Source organism: Etheostoma spectabile, chromosome 2 (genome assembly GCF_008692095.1).
Source record: "Etheostoma spectabile isolate EspeVRDwgs_2016 chromosome 2, UIUC_Espe_1.0, whole genome shotgun sequence".
Classification (NCBI taxonomy): domain Eukaryota; kingdom Metazoa; phylum Chordata; class Actinopteri; order Perciformes; family Percidae; genus Etheostoma; species Etheostoma spectabile.
In genome coordinates this window covers 15,280,616-15,294,598 of record NC_045734.1, presented here as the reverse complement: position 1 = coordinate 15,294,598, position 13,983 = coordinate 15,280,616, and the positions used below count along the sequence as shown (strand labels likewise).

Here is a 13,983-nt window from a genome sequence, read left to right as displayed (position 1 = left end):
CTTGCAGCCAGGTTCCAAAATCTTGTGGAAAGCCTTCCTAGAAGAATGAAGACTATCACAGCAGCAAATAAATGCACATGAATTTGGGATGAAGTGGGTGTAATGAGTCAAAAAATTCACATGTCCATAAACTTTGGATGTTTCAGATAATGCATAACTAGGGACAGGGGATGCTGCAAATGAACTAGATGCCAGATATATATCTGTTGCATTTCTTTTTCCTGTTTACAACAACATTTATTTAGTGACTCTATTAATTAAACAAACAAATAAGTGAATAAATCATAGTTCTTTGCTTATATTTTGTTCACTAATGACTTTTGCTTCCCCTAAGTAAAGGCTGCAATAACAATCTATATCCATGGCATACTCTCAAACACTCCTGGGCACAGATTATATACACCTACACACAGTGCACAGTAGTACACCAAGTTCCAGTGTACAGTACCTGCATCTTTGTTCTGTGGTTTTAGGTCCAACAGCAGTTCAACACAGACACCTGAGAATATAGCACTGACAAATGTGAACAAGACAGAGAGAAAGAAAAAAAATAAAAGCGGAAACAAAGTGTGTGTGTGTGTGTGTGTGTGTTTGGGTAAGACTTACTTGTGTGTACAAGAGGTACTTTCAATTCAGAAGCTGTGACATCTAACTGTCAGTGAAGCCAGAAGTGCTGACAGGTGTAGTACACACACACACACACACACACACACACACACACATACACACACACACACACACACACACACACACACACACACACTATTTCTCATACTGTTGTAATTGAAAGCTGTCACTTTGAGATTTTCTCCTCCACAGGGATTTTCACTGGTTGGCTGCAGCTCTCCAGGATTTCACTCTTCTCTTCTCTTTGATACGACTCCTCACCTCTAGATTACAGTGCTGACTCTCTCTCTCTCTCTCTTTCTCTCTCTGTTACTCTAGTACATGATACACCAACTCCCTCACATACCTCTCGCGTAGAGACCTGCTAATAAATAACCGTCTCTCACAATTTTAGCTGTGAAAAACAACATGTTAAACCTCTAGAGATTAATTCAGAGAACACTGTGAGTCCTTACAATAATCTGATTTAGTGTAGTTCACTCCATGACAGCGTCGGTCTAATTGGCAATGGTTATACCTTGACTTGCCCAGGTGGTTTTGGCTTGAAAGTGACTGCAGTTGAAGTCCTGGTGAGGTTGAGACATCACAAGCATATTCATTTGTCACTTCACAAGTCTGGCTATTCTCTGATGTCTAAATCTTCTCCTTGGCCCTTCCATTCTGTCTCTGCAATGACTAAACAGTGTAATTCATTCATTATGGATTAGGCCCTAAATTAGGTTAGCACATATTTAATCATTCATGTGGGCTCACTTCTTTGACTGGCCTGCTGAATCATTAATTAGGAGTGTTGGAGATGCTAATTTTTTTTGTATGATCCGCAAGAACATCTTAAAGTTAGGATGAACTGATGTCTGTTTTTATGTCCTGTAACTGCACATAAAGGGTTTTCTGCAATATTTGGACTGAGAATACATTTTGGAATAATATGCCCATCCAAGGACTTGTGTCCATGCACCCACACACACAAACACACCAGAGGTCATGCTGACTTCTTTTAATATTGATATCTCAGGCTTTTGATAAGAGGACTCAGGACCAAAATTAGATAAGATAAGATGAGTCTAGACAACAATATCCAACTAATGTGCACAGATATATACACACACGCTCCTATTTAAATTTATATATCCTTATGCAGTAGCTAATAACCGACTTGATGTGCTACAGTGTGTTGTCCAGTATATAAAACCCTCTGGCAAGGCTTTTAAAACTGTGTATACACATCATGAACATCAAAAGTAATTGGCGAGCTGTTGAGCCCTGCTTACTTTACATGATAACATTCTTATTACAAATGAGGGATAACCAGACAGCCTACACCCTGGACAAAGGAAAGTAGAGATGAAACGAGATCTCGTTCCACAAGATTGTGTTTGATGGTTATTTTTGTTGTGCTTTAGAACGTAATGGCTGTGAACAAATAAAACAAGCTTTATTTCTCTCTGTCGACTGTACACTGACACATTCAAGAACAAAACAATTGGTCTTAACTACTGCCGGAAAGCGCTTGGTTACGTTGTAACTTTGGTTCTCGGATGAAAGAGACTGTCTCTCCACGGTACATATGGAATAAGTAACGGTAACTGTTAGTTATTCAGGAGAGAAGCCAGTCAATGGGTTTGTGGTAAAACCTTTCAGTGCTCATTTTTCATTTTGTGACTTTCAATTAAATGAAGGACTATTTTCCCAGTCTTTTTTCTTCATTGAAGTTTTCTTTAAAATAGTGTTACAATCTTGTCTCGTCTCAATCTCATGAGCTGGGTGCCTCGTCACAACCCTGAAGGAATGCAAACTCTTTTCTTTTTTCTCTCACTGTGGGGTGTAAAAACCAATTCAGTGAGCATGTACAGTATATGTGTGAGTGGTGTATGAATGGATACATTACTACCAACTGCAGAATTTGTTTATTTGTCATTTTACCCATTTCTAAGTCACACAGCACACCTCATAGGCAGGGCTGTTCATAGACCGGCAGACTGCTTAACAACTGGTAAGATGTGCAAGTCATATTATTTCCACAATGATTGTATTAAATACATAATATATTTGTAAATTGGTCTTTCAGATTCCTTCAAAGGCCCTGAAAATCATTTCCTCAATGCGTTAGCTCAAAGCAAGGAGGTCCTTCATGAGCACACTATAACAGTTGTGGTTGTTTCACATTTTGTCTGTGTTTTTCACAGTGGTTTGAAATAGATGGAAAGAATGCTGTCACATACTACCCGGTACCAATCATGATTTAGTAATTTTAATTATTGAATAATTTCAATCAGAATCTGAATAGATTGAATCTGGTTGTTTGGTCATTGTAAAATCAAAACAAAAAATCATACAAAAAACACCAACACGGGTGAAGCCGAGCTGAGTGGTTGAGTGTTTACTTAATAAAATGTTTAATAAAGTGTTTAAGAGAAATATTTTTTTTACATGTTTTTCAAGGGCTTTATCATGACAGCCCACCGACTAAAATACTATGGATCAAAGGTTCCATGCACCTCACCTCACAAATCAATTGAATTCACAAAGAAAACACTCTAGTATGTTATCTAAGGAGCTTTCACATTATAACAAGTCACTGCATAATGCTTGAAAACATGCAGCACCATCTTTTATGCTAAATCCCCATTGATCTATGCATGAAAGCTTATGCATGAGCAGGACTTGAGAACTGATTTTGGAAAAATGCCCTCTATTCCCCTCTTACAGTTTCAGCTAAACGCTATGGTCCAGCTCTACTGTATCTTCTATTCCTCGCTCTGCTGCTCTTGGGCACTTAGCTTTCCATTTGCTTTGGTGACCTGGTTATACTGCAGCCTTATCTCACTCACTCTCACTCGATTACCCTTTGGTGGGGTTGCCTTTCGTCTTCAGTCAGCAAAGTCCAGCTTCAGTTGGATGAACTGATGGACTCAGTTTCATGTACTCTGTTTCTGTAGTGCGGATATTATGACCTAAGTTTGACCAGTTCCACCCTCCCATGTGGCACATTTTTAAATGCAGTGAGTATAGTGGCAACAAAGGGTGAATCATATTTATTGATCAATGTGCAGAATAGATTATAGCCTCAGCCATGTCCAAAGTTGCACTACAGACACATAATAACAGTCAATTACTTTCAAGAGTTGAATTTTTATTTGAAACACAAACGGCTGTAAGGGCCTCACATCTAAACTCATGTAGGGTTTGCCTCCGAACATTAATCTCCAAAACACTGCAAAGCCAAAGCATTTCTTTAGTGGATGCCAGGGCTTTCATCAGTGCAATCCCTACCTTTCCACATAATCAAACTGAAGATGTGGACATTTGTACTTTATTTAAACAAACACAGATCTTTTCTTGCACTATTTGACTTCAAATGTTCTCTAATGTTTTGCACTGTGGTCCGGAAGAAACATAATTTATTTAACTGAATGTACTGAAACAACAAGTGAACATTAACATTCTGCTGCTGTAACACTGTAATTTCCCATTTTTGTGATCTCTCTATCTCTCTATCTCTCTATCTATCTATCTATCTATCTATCTATCTATCTATCTATCTATCTATCAATCTATCTATCTATCTATTAACCAGAAACTTAGACCTGTTTGTGAAGTTAGCCTAAAGACATTACTAGCCTTGCATTGCCAGACAGAACATTACTGACCAGGCAGCATTCAAGCAGTGCACTGGTCATCTGAGCTTGACTAATGTAGCAGCACATTAACAATCAATTTGTTGTTAAATTCCATTATCCTTGGAAGTCATGATTTGCTGTATAACTGTTCGGAATGGAAGGCATGAGGAACATGGTGTGTGTGTGTGTGTGTGTGTGTGTGTGTGTGTGCGTGCATGCGTGCGTGCGTGCGTGCGTGCGTGTGCGTGCGTGCGTGCGTGCATGCGTGTGTGTGTGTGTGTCACAAACGGACCACTAAGTGGCGCCATTGAGCAACTTACTCCCTGGCGATGACCAGCATTTGTCAATGTTGATAGTCAAGCACACTATGAACCAACAACACATAAAATTAACTCCTTCAAAATCTGCTCCCTCTTTATAATAGGCTATCTTCTTTTTTAGGTGGTTCTTATCATTGCCATTTATTCACATTCAATTGGATTGGTACATGTATTTCATGTCATTATATATTTTCACTTATTTTTCTAATAATGTGTTTTCAATAATTTCTATTGTTTTGTCGCACTATACAGTGTAAAAAGTATACCTTTTGTTGTATTTTCCTTTCTTTCTTTTTTTTCTTCTTTTTTTTCAAATCAAGATTTATTGAAGAATGTGGACATACAGTGGGAAACAACATCTTCTGTACACATTACCAGTCTACGTTCTAAACGAGCCAGGGGGTTACTAAAGGAAAAAAACAAAACCAAGCAAAAAACTTCTAACAAATATTTTGTGAAGCTTATAAAGTCCATATGATTTAACAGCTTTTTTGTTTGTAGAGGTAGAAATAAAAAAAATAAAAATTGTTTAATATTGGCAGCCAATTCCAAAAAGCGTGGCTTCTTTTTCAAAATAGTTGACTTATGTAAATAAAATTTGGTGAAAATAATTATTGTGATAATCTGCTCCGTAGTTTCTTGGTATATTGGCAAGACCAAAACTAATGTGTTAGTTTCATTTAGTTTTCTACAAAAAATTCAGCTTATATCAATGTATGTTTTCATTTTTTTGCAGATAGTGGTTGGGTCGAATCGGTAGAGCATTTGAAGGATATTTTCCTTTCTGTTGAATTGTGATTATACGTGATGACGTCGTCCAAGGATTCGCTGTCGATGTCCGACGAATCGAACCACCAACGGGAGTAAAGCATGAGAAAAACCGAGATGTTCTGTGTATAAAGTTAGTTAGCTAATGTTAACTTACATTATCGTTGAAGGAAGAAGTTAAAGCGGTGAATTGCTGAAGGAAGCATTTCATTCTGTTAGATATCCGCCGAAATTACATAGCTAGCTAGTCCTCCTGGACTAACCCGTCAATTCTGTGAGAGCAGGAACAAAGTGTCAGGTATGCTTACCAAGTAGGCTAGTTACAAGTCAACAAGCTAACGCTAACTAACACACCAAATGTCAGACTGTGTCGTAATGTTGTTATCTAAATATACAAACTAAGTAACGTTAGACAGGAGCGTTTAATAAAGTAACTATTTTGTGGGTTCACATAATCACAATAAAGCAACAACATCAGGCTAACTTAGCTAGAACAATGTCGACTCACTAACGTTAGTTACTTGGAGCTAGCTAATGTTAATTGTATCTAGCTAACTTACTTAACGTTAGCTGTCAACCTAACGTTTCATTCTGAGCGTAGCCAGGTAGATCATCCGTGTTCAAGGATGATTATTAATATTGACATGTCCCAGTTTAGCTGGTGTTTGCTGGGATCCGCTAGCGGTACAACTGTGGTAACTTTACAAAGGTAGAGATCAGATATAGAAAGCTAAACGCCAGGGAGGTTTCATTCTGGTTCACGTCAAAGCTTCATTTCCAAACGGGAAATTGCCCTGGAGCCCCTTACCCCTAGGGCCACTAAAAGGCCTAGGATCATTTAATGTCAGTGTGTCCTGTCTTCAAGGAGTCCTTTGTCAAAATCCAGACCTTTTTGTTATTTTCGTTTATGTTGTGCTCAGGTGCTGCATATTCTTTAAATATTTGGCTCTGTTTGGAGAGTAATTTCTGATGGATTATTTTCTCTGTTTTGTCTTAATAAAATCATTGCTGTTTTTGATATATTTTATGTTATGCCAGCCAGGATGGATCCAGCTCTACTAAGGGAGAGGGAGCTGTTCAAGAAAAGAGCTTTATCCAATCCAGCTGTAGAAAAGAGACAGGCTGCCTCTGACTCTGGATCACACAAGAAGAAGAAGCCTAAAGTTGACAAAGAGAGCTCTTCTGGTTCCAAACACAATGCTGGTAAGTAAACAAGGCTTTTAAAAAAAAATGTTGTTTTTGTTCAAAATATGTTGTAATATGTTTGACTGTTACAGTGAATGGCCTTTTCCTGGTGTTGTAAGTACGTTGTGTAGGGATAGAAGTGGTCTATGTCCTCAACGTTCCACTTCCGGGAGTGCACAGGTGCCGCAGGAAATTCCGCCTGATGCATGTCTTTTCTCCAATGCCTGTTACCTTCCGTTTTTGTTTGTGTTAGAATTTTAAACTCCGGTGGATTCATGAGGATTAACTAATGAGGTTAACTGCTCCTCAGATCTCTGCAGAGTACATCAAGACAGTTAGCTAGACTATCTGTCCAGTCTGAGTTTTCTGTTACAAGACAAAAACAACATTTGAACATACATGTTCCACTAAAACAAGTTCCTTCCCAAGGCTATTTGTCAGCAGCTCTGTACGGAGCTTACTGCCGTCCATGATTGTGAATAAGCCAGAGCATGTTTTTCTTCCATCCCAGAATGCTGTGTGGACTACCCAGACCCCTCCTCGCGCTGTGGAGGAAGGTCTGGCAAAGCTAGACTAGAATAGAAGCAACAGTGCTGACATAAAGTATTGAAACATACGATTCTGGTGCTCATCAATGTGCATGTGTTTATCAGTAGAGAGGCACCAATCAACATTTTTAATGCTGATACAGATTGTCTTCTTTTGAATTATGTTCTATTCAAAATCTGAGTAGCTTCTCCAAAATAGCGTATGTTTCTATTGTTAGTTTTGTCCTTCTGACCGTCTAAATGACCTAAATGAAATCAGAGAACAGCTTGAAAAATAAAATAATATATTAAGGACACTCTTTTGGTTGGATGTATCGCAGTTCTGGATGTAAACATGTTCTCTTACTCGATGGAAACAGTGTAGAGCTCCTGTCAGAACTGGGTGGATTTTAAGCAATAGGGGCCTTGTTGCAGGCACATTGCAATGGGGGGTTCAGATGTTTGTGAAGTAAAGATTAGTGCAACGATGATGGATAAGGAAGTGACAAAAAAAAAATTGTATTTATTCTTCAACCTCATTTTCTCTGAGCGGCAAATTTGGAGCCCACCAAAGGTGTTGATTGTAATAATAATAATTCCGGCGCCGCTCCACTGTTTGTGGTCGAGTGTGGATGTTCCTCAGCAGAAGTGGTTCTGTTTTTGGAGAAAAGGCTTTTAGATATTTAGGTTAGCTTTTTAGGTATATCTTCATCTCCATGGCTACTGTCATCTAAACCCTCAGATATCAAGGAAAACACTGCTCCGCACTACCTGACACCCAGGTGCTGCACCATGGTTTTACTGAGACAATAAGCAAACTTATATATCATTTTGTCTATATTTATTCATAGTTAACATTGAGACAGCAGTGCCATCCTGAGGCCAAACACAACATTACCTATCACTTGCATCCAGTATACTGTATGTAACACTCTCACATACAGCACCTCAGAGATTTTGACACCAGACCATTGTTAAAAACGAAAAGTTTGAGCAATACCAGGGAGTTCTGAGTGTAATGGAATTAAATGAACAGATTACATAGGGTTTGATATAGTTCCAGGTCATTTAAGATCAGAGGAATACATTTAAGTCATTTAGAGCGAAAGGTGCAGTGAGATCCCTGTTGTGTTTAACAAACACCCACACATAGGCTCCATACAAGTAAATACAGACATAGAAACAATGCTTGTCTGGGAAATGTCCACTCTAATATGAGCAGCGTTTTCTCTACCATTATAAGGCTTAGGCACAGCACCCAAGCAGTTCTGGGCACCACCTACGTTTTGTCTTTAAGCTTTTAAAGTTTTATTTATTCATTATCTATTTATTTTCATTTTCTATTTTATTATAATTTAGGCACAGATATGGTTATAATAATGCTCCAAAATGATGAGAAATTGCAAATTATTAAAATTTAAAACATCACTTTTTTGGGGGGGAGGACCCCTAAACCCCTCCACCAAATATGTGCACCTACAGTGGAGCTCGAAAGTTTGGGCACCCCAGGTTTTTTGTAACATATTATACGAATGTCTAATCTGTCATTTTATGCCTTTTTGACATTTTTCCATCTTTATACACATTAATACAAATCTTTACCTGGGTTTGTTTGCAAAATATTAGCAACAAAAAGTTATACTGAATGTCTGTTCTCTTTGCAGAAGAAAAGGCTGGCACATAATTCAGTGATAATTTATTAGGCATTTTGTGTTAAGGCCCATGAAATCATACATTGTGCTCAAGATGACGTTATAAAATGACATCACTGTGCAACAAACCAAATGCTAAACATGTTGACAACACTGGCATACAATTTACTAAAGAACTGAGAAAAACAGGCTTTATTTAAAGCAGCAACGCTCTCCAGCTAAGCTTGATCATCTGGTAGTTGTTGGAAACTTAGGATACATCTTTAGATATGGACATAATAGCCTCATGTTTACGTGCAGTATTCAAAGGGCAAAGGAATACTTTATTTTTAAACCAACTGATATAGGGTTTTTCTAGTATTTTTATGTTAACATGGTCACATATTAGCACTATTTTTAGCACTATTATTAGTAGACTATTTGGGTGCTCTCTCTTTCTTCTGGTAGTGTTTCTGATGTAAAATATGGCTTCTAGGGTCCACCCTGTGTGTTAAGTGGTAGTAAATGTAGATTTGTAAAGATCCCCTCCTAACTGAAATGAAAAGCTAATTAGACTCACTCCTCTTCCTTTTTTACATTGCTCTGTCACCTAAATTTGTCTCTTCCCTCCACGTCGTCTTAGCTGTGAGCAGTTTAACCACTATTGGGTACTTTTAGAAGTTCTTTTTTCTGGGCATCGGGGTCTACGCTGGGCTATTGCCCAGTTCAGAACTGAAACCCAAATTCCTACGCTTCCTTAAATTCATCCATGCTGCCCCTATACCACCTCAGTGCAGGATTCTGGCTCTTTGCAAATGCTGGACATGAGCTTGCCGCAGCTTCCCGGCCCCTCCTCCTGTAGCTGGTGATGTGTCTTCCCTTTGGCACAGCACCCACAGTCCAGTAGCTCATAGAGCACGGCCAAGGCAGCTAGAGACACTACAGTGAGGATGAAGAGCAGGAGGATGATGAAGCAGGCCACATTCCATCCATCATGGAAAGGGTAGACCTCCTGGACCTGCAAGGAGACACGGGAGAGAGGGACCGCCTCGGCGTGCCATGGGAGACTACTTGGGTGTATAGTCGCAGTGATGTTGGCCATGATTTCTGGTTTAAAGCAACACAAACAGGGAGAAAGACAGATTGTTAATGCTTGTGACAGTGTTTTATTTCTGGGTTTCACTGTGAGGTGGTAACAACAGCAGGGAGACCAAATTAGAGAACGTTGGTTGTTTCCATGGTGAGAGAATTATTAAATGAAAGCGGTAGAAGAATGTCTCAAAAATTTGTGCCTGAATTTCATGTTTTGCTTTTACACTGCTAGTGTAGGTTACTTTTTGACCATGGCACAGTCTCACTAGAGAAAGAATTGTTAGTTAAATGAGAAAACAATGTGTTATTAAAGCAAAAGGATTCAATTCAAATGAATTTTATTTATAGTATCAAATCATAACATCAGTTATCTCGAGACACTTTACAGAAAAAGAAGGTCTAGACCACATTCTAATGTACAAACCCCCCAACAATTCCAGTAATTCAAAGTAATGATGCATTGCAAAAGAGCATAAACCTTACTGAGGCCATCTGTTCAGAATAAAAACGGATGCAAAAGCCTGGTAGAAGAATGGCTGAACAGGGAAACGTGGCATCTACGCTTGGTTTGCAATTCTTCGGTCATAGTATGTGACAAAAGTGTTGAGGTTAAAGAACTGCAATCTAGCAATGAAGTTAAAAGATGTTCTGCATTATGCACATTGTCAGGCCATTTGTCCCTCTTCAGCTATTCTTTCACATTTTCAGCCAAAGCCTACCATTTTAAAATCATCAGAAAACAGTGTGCTGGCATCTTAGCGCACACACGTTCACGCACATTCACGCATGTGCACATACATGCATTAAATACACACATGCACACACAACCACAGCCATTTTATATCACATACTGAGTCCAAGAAAGCTGACCCAGATTACTTGAGTTAACCACAGAAAAGACCTGGGGAAGAGGGGCGTAAGTGCTTCTCTTTACACACAATTACCTGTTGTGAAGTTAAAAAAAAGTGTATTAATTCTACAATTTTTTATATTGCAAATAGGGCTTACTGTGTGTAAAAAATAAAATAAAATAAAAAAATAAAAATAAAAGAAAATTAAGCTAGGTAAGGCAGAAAAACAATGACTACCAAGGGTTCACCAGGTTAACTACATTTACTGTGAGTTGGTAATTGGTTTATTGGAACAGGCTGAAGGCCATCTGTTTACATTGTTTCGTGGTATTTTTTTCTCAGTTATTTCAACTCAACTCCCTCTTTAGCATCCTCTCATTGCAGACCCAGCTCATATCAACTTCCCTTCAACTCATTGCCATGACAACAACCTCTTTTTTACTAATTTGTCTCGCCTGGTATTCCCCCCCGCAGTCACATACATAATGAAAGATTGGCTCCCAACAGCATCTGTTATCTCACCCAAAATGAGCCCCACCCCAGCCAGGCTCTTAAAGTTGTTGTAGGATCATATATTGCTCTCTGGCTTCACAGCGGCTGCCTCTCACTAAAAAAAAAAAAAAAAACATATGCACACACACACACACGCACACGCACGCACACACACACACACACACACACACATACATGCACAGCTGTCAATCCCTCCATTGATTTGTCTTGAGATCTGCAGTTTGCACCAGGTCGTGCATTTTCACAAAGGCAGGATGCATATGAAAACACATACAGACGTAGATAGTTTCTTATGTTTGGTATTCTAGCGGGAAGAGTGCAGACATGCGGATCCATGTTTATTTAATCCATTGCGTGCTTGCTCAGTCTTGGCCTTAATATTACAAGCACCACCGAAAGCTTTTAGCTCAGTCATTATTTTAATATGAATTACATTCCCCATACATAGTTGTTAGATATGGTGCTTTGCAATTTCAGATTCCTCTAATGCGGGAGGAATTGGCTTCATAAATATACATGCTGCATTTAAAAATGCATGATTTACCCTGTGCTTGCTGTACAACACTCCAAAAATACCTTGTAGTTTTAGCCGCACAGTGAGACCCAGAAGAGCCTACAGCCTGTAGCATACATGTATACTATGGATTGTTATGATATGTTGATGCCAGACATCCACACATTATTCTGATGATGCCATTCTGAAAAATATGCAGACTCACCTGTGTCTGGCTCAGTCTTTTAGAGGACGCAAGTCAACAGATGCACTCTCCTGTCCGGGTGCTCCACCTATCGTCTTCCACTCACTCCCTCCTCCGCGTTCACTCCTCGACCTGTTTTCCTCCTCAGCACGCTCACGCACTTTCAGACGTCGCTTGTGCACTCCTTTGCTCCCTCCGCCACTCCTTGCAGCTCTTCATGTCTCAGCTAAAATGCACGGGCTTCTTTCCATCATTGGCTCTCTTCTTTTTGTCCTGCCTCTGCACCATTCGTTCATTGGCCTGTCACAACTTCTGCGCCCTGCCCACAGTGCAGCTCACAGCAGCAGAAGCCCCCGCCCACACCATGAATCATTGATGAATCAGTGTCTGTTTTCAGCTTTGATTGGCCAGTGCTGAGTCCAGACCTCAGTCAGTCTCAAGGGGGGGTAGCATTGTTGGACTCACACAGAGAATAGGACCAGCTGGCCAGAGTCATCAGATCACTCTCATGTATTAGTCCTGCATTTTTTAAAGATATTTTTGTTACATTAAAGAATAAGGCTGGTGATATTCTACACTTTTTTTATTGTCAACTATCACATAAAAAGACCAAAACAAGAAGTTGAACCAAGTAACGTTTAGACTATGTAGCCAAAGCCTGATATATCTTATTCCTCTGTGCCATAGAGCTCTATTGTTTTGGTTGGTTGTTATTAAAAATGTCAATGAGCCACACTGTTGTCCTGGGTGACAGGTTCCTTTGTCACCATGAACACACAAATATGGCCACTAAAACGTATTTTGAGTTAATCAGATTAATTAATAAGATATAGTATACATTTGTGAAACTTTAACAAATAATTTCTTCAGTAGAGCGTGAGATTGGTCGGAGAATCGGAGCAGCGGGAGTGGTATTACATTCTGTTTATTGCGCCGTTGTGACGAAAAGAGAGCTGAGCCAGAAGGCAAAGCTCTCGATCTACCGGGCAATTTTCGTTCCTACCCTCACCTATGGTCATGAAGGCTGGGTCATGACCGAAAGAACGCGATCAAGGGTACAAGCAGCCGAAATGGGTTTCCTCAGGAGGGTGGCTGGCGTCTCCCTTAGAGATAGGGTGAGAAGCTCAGTCATCCGAGAGGAGCTCGGAGTAGAGCCGCTGCTCCTTCGCGTCGAAAGGAGCCAGTTGAGGTGGTTCGGGCATCTGGTAAGGATGCCTCCAGGGCGCCTCCCTAGGGAGGTGTTCCAGGCACATCCAGCTGGGAGGAGGCCTCGGGGAAGACCCACGACTAGGTGGAGAGATTATATCTCCAACCTGGCCTGGGAACGCCTCGGGATCCCCCAGTCGGAGCTGTTTGATGTGGCTCGGGAAAGGGAAGTTTGGGGTCCCCTACTGGAGCTGCTGTCCCCGCGACCCGATACCGTATAAGCGGATGAAGATGGATGGATGGATGGATAGAAAATAATACTAATGTGTTGTTGGTGTTGGTCTTTTTTATGGGTTTGTTGACAATAAGAAAGATGTAGAATAATGCATTCAATTTAAACTGTCTACTTATTAAATAAATATCAGTGACCTCCATAGAAAATAATGTAATTTTTTAAATTTTTTTAATGTGTTTGATACCAACCGGTGTACAAATCATGTCTATTGATTTTAAACCGTTTAATCAACAAAAAGCTTTTCACAAAAACCTTCTGTCTCTCCATATATTCCACTGGTGTCTGCCTTTAGTTTAAGTAATGTGACATTTAAATATATTGACTGTTCTCCTCTTTTTTTCTACAGAGTCTAGTAATGGCAACTTTAACATCAAGGCAAGCTCTGGGTATAAGTTTGGCTGTCTAGCCAAGATAGTCAATTACATGAAGGTAAGCTTCTGGAGACATTAAAAAGAACGGAAAGAGAATGTTCTTTAGCAATTTCTTTCTGATTGCATTCATATTTAATGTGTAAGTTTTTGCCCCTGCAGATGAACACTGTTTTTGACAAAGGTCTGTTTCTGTCTCATGGACTGTGTTCTCCAAGTTGATTTTAAGCTCTAAAACCAGCATCCTCTTAATATATTTGAACTTTGTCTACATCACCTCCATTAAAGCTATTTCAAAACTTGACTTGTTGTCTTGTGTGTCAGCACATGAGTCAGTCGTGT

General features: G+C 39.6%; 2 protein-coding genes across 5 annotated transcripts in view; one reads left to right on the top strand and one right to left on the bottom strand.

Moving 5' to 3' along the window:
• The first annotated feature begins 5,366 nt into the window (after window positions 1-5,366).
• The window catches only part of gtf2e2 (general transcription factor IIE, polypeptide 2, beta), a 12,079-nt gene continuing 3,462 nt past the window's right edge, over window positions 5,367-13,983 (top strand). Inside the window, exons 1-3 of one of the 2 annotated variants that reach the window (XM_032525266.1) lie at window positions 5,367-5,633; window positions 6,374-6,538; window positions 13,620-13,702. In XM_032525266.1, the coding sequence (XP_032381157.1) occupies window positions 6,379-6,538; window positions 13,620-13,702 (243 nt within the window). In that variant the 5' untranslated portion in view covers window positions 5,367-5,633; window positions 6,374-6,378. The remainder of the gene's footprint in view (window positions 5,634-6,373; window positions 6,539-13,619; window positions 13,703-13,983) is intronic. The other variant, XM_032525275.1, reaches the window with a different exon arrangement.
• smim18 (small integral membrane protein 18) lies at window positions 8,727-12,142 on the bottom strand. 3 transcript variants are annotated; one of them, XM_032525337.1, is made up of 3 exons: window positions 11,854-12,142; window positions 11,144-11,228; window positions 8,727-9,785 (listed from the first exon to the last, which is right to left on the bottom strand). In XM_032525337.1, exon 3 carries the CDS (start codon window positions 9,778-9,780, stop codon window positions 9,457-9,459), a length of 324 nt encoding a protein of 107 aa, XP_032381228.1. In that variant the 5' UTR covers window positions 9,781-9,785; window positions 11,144-11,228; window positions 11,854-12,142; the 3' UTR covers window positions 8,727-9,456. The 3 variants fall into 3 exon arrangements, with proteins under 3 accessions (XP_032381228.1, XP_032381220.1, XP_032381210.1); XM_032525329.1 differs by lacking the exon at window positions 11,144-11,228 and having other exon boundaries at window positions 11,854-12,139; XM_032525319.1 differs by lacking the exon at window positions 11,144-11,228 and having other exon boundaries at window positions 8,727-9,788; window positions 11,855-12,139.

Bases quoted from the DNA above. Each gene is read 5' to 3' on its own strand.
- smim18 (XM_032525337.1), bottom strand. From the start codon at position 9,780: ATGGCCAACATCACTGCGACTATACACCCAAGTAGTCTCCCATGGCAC.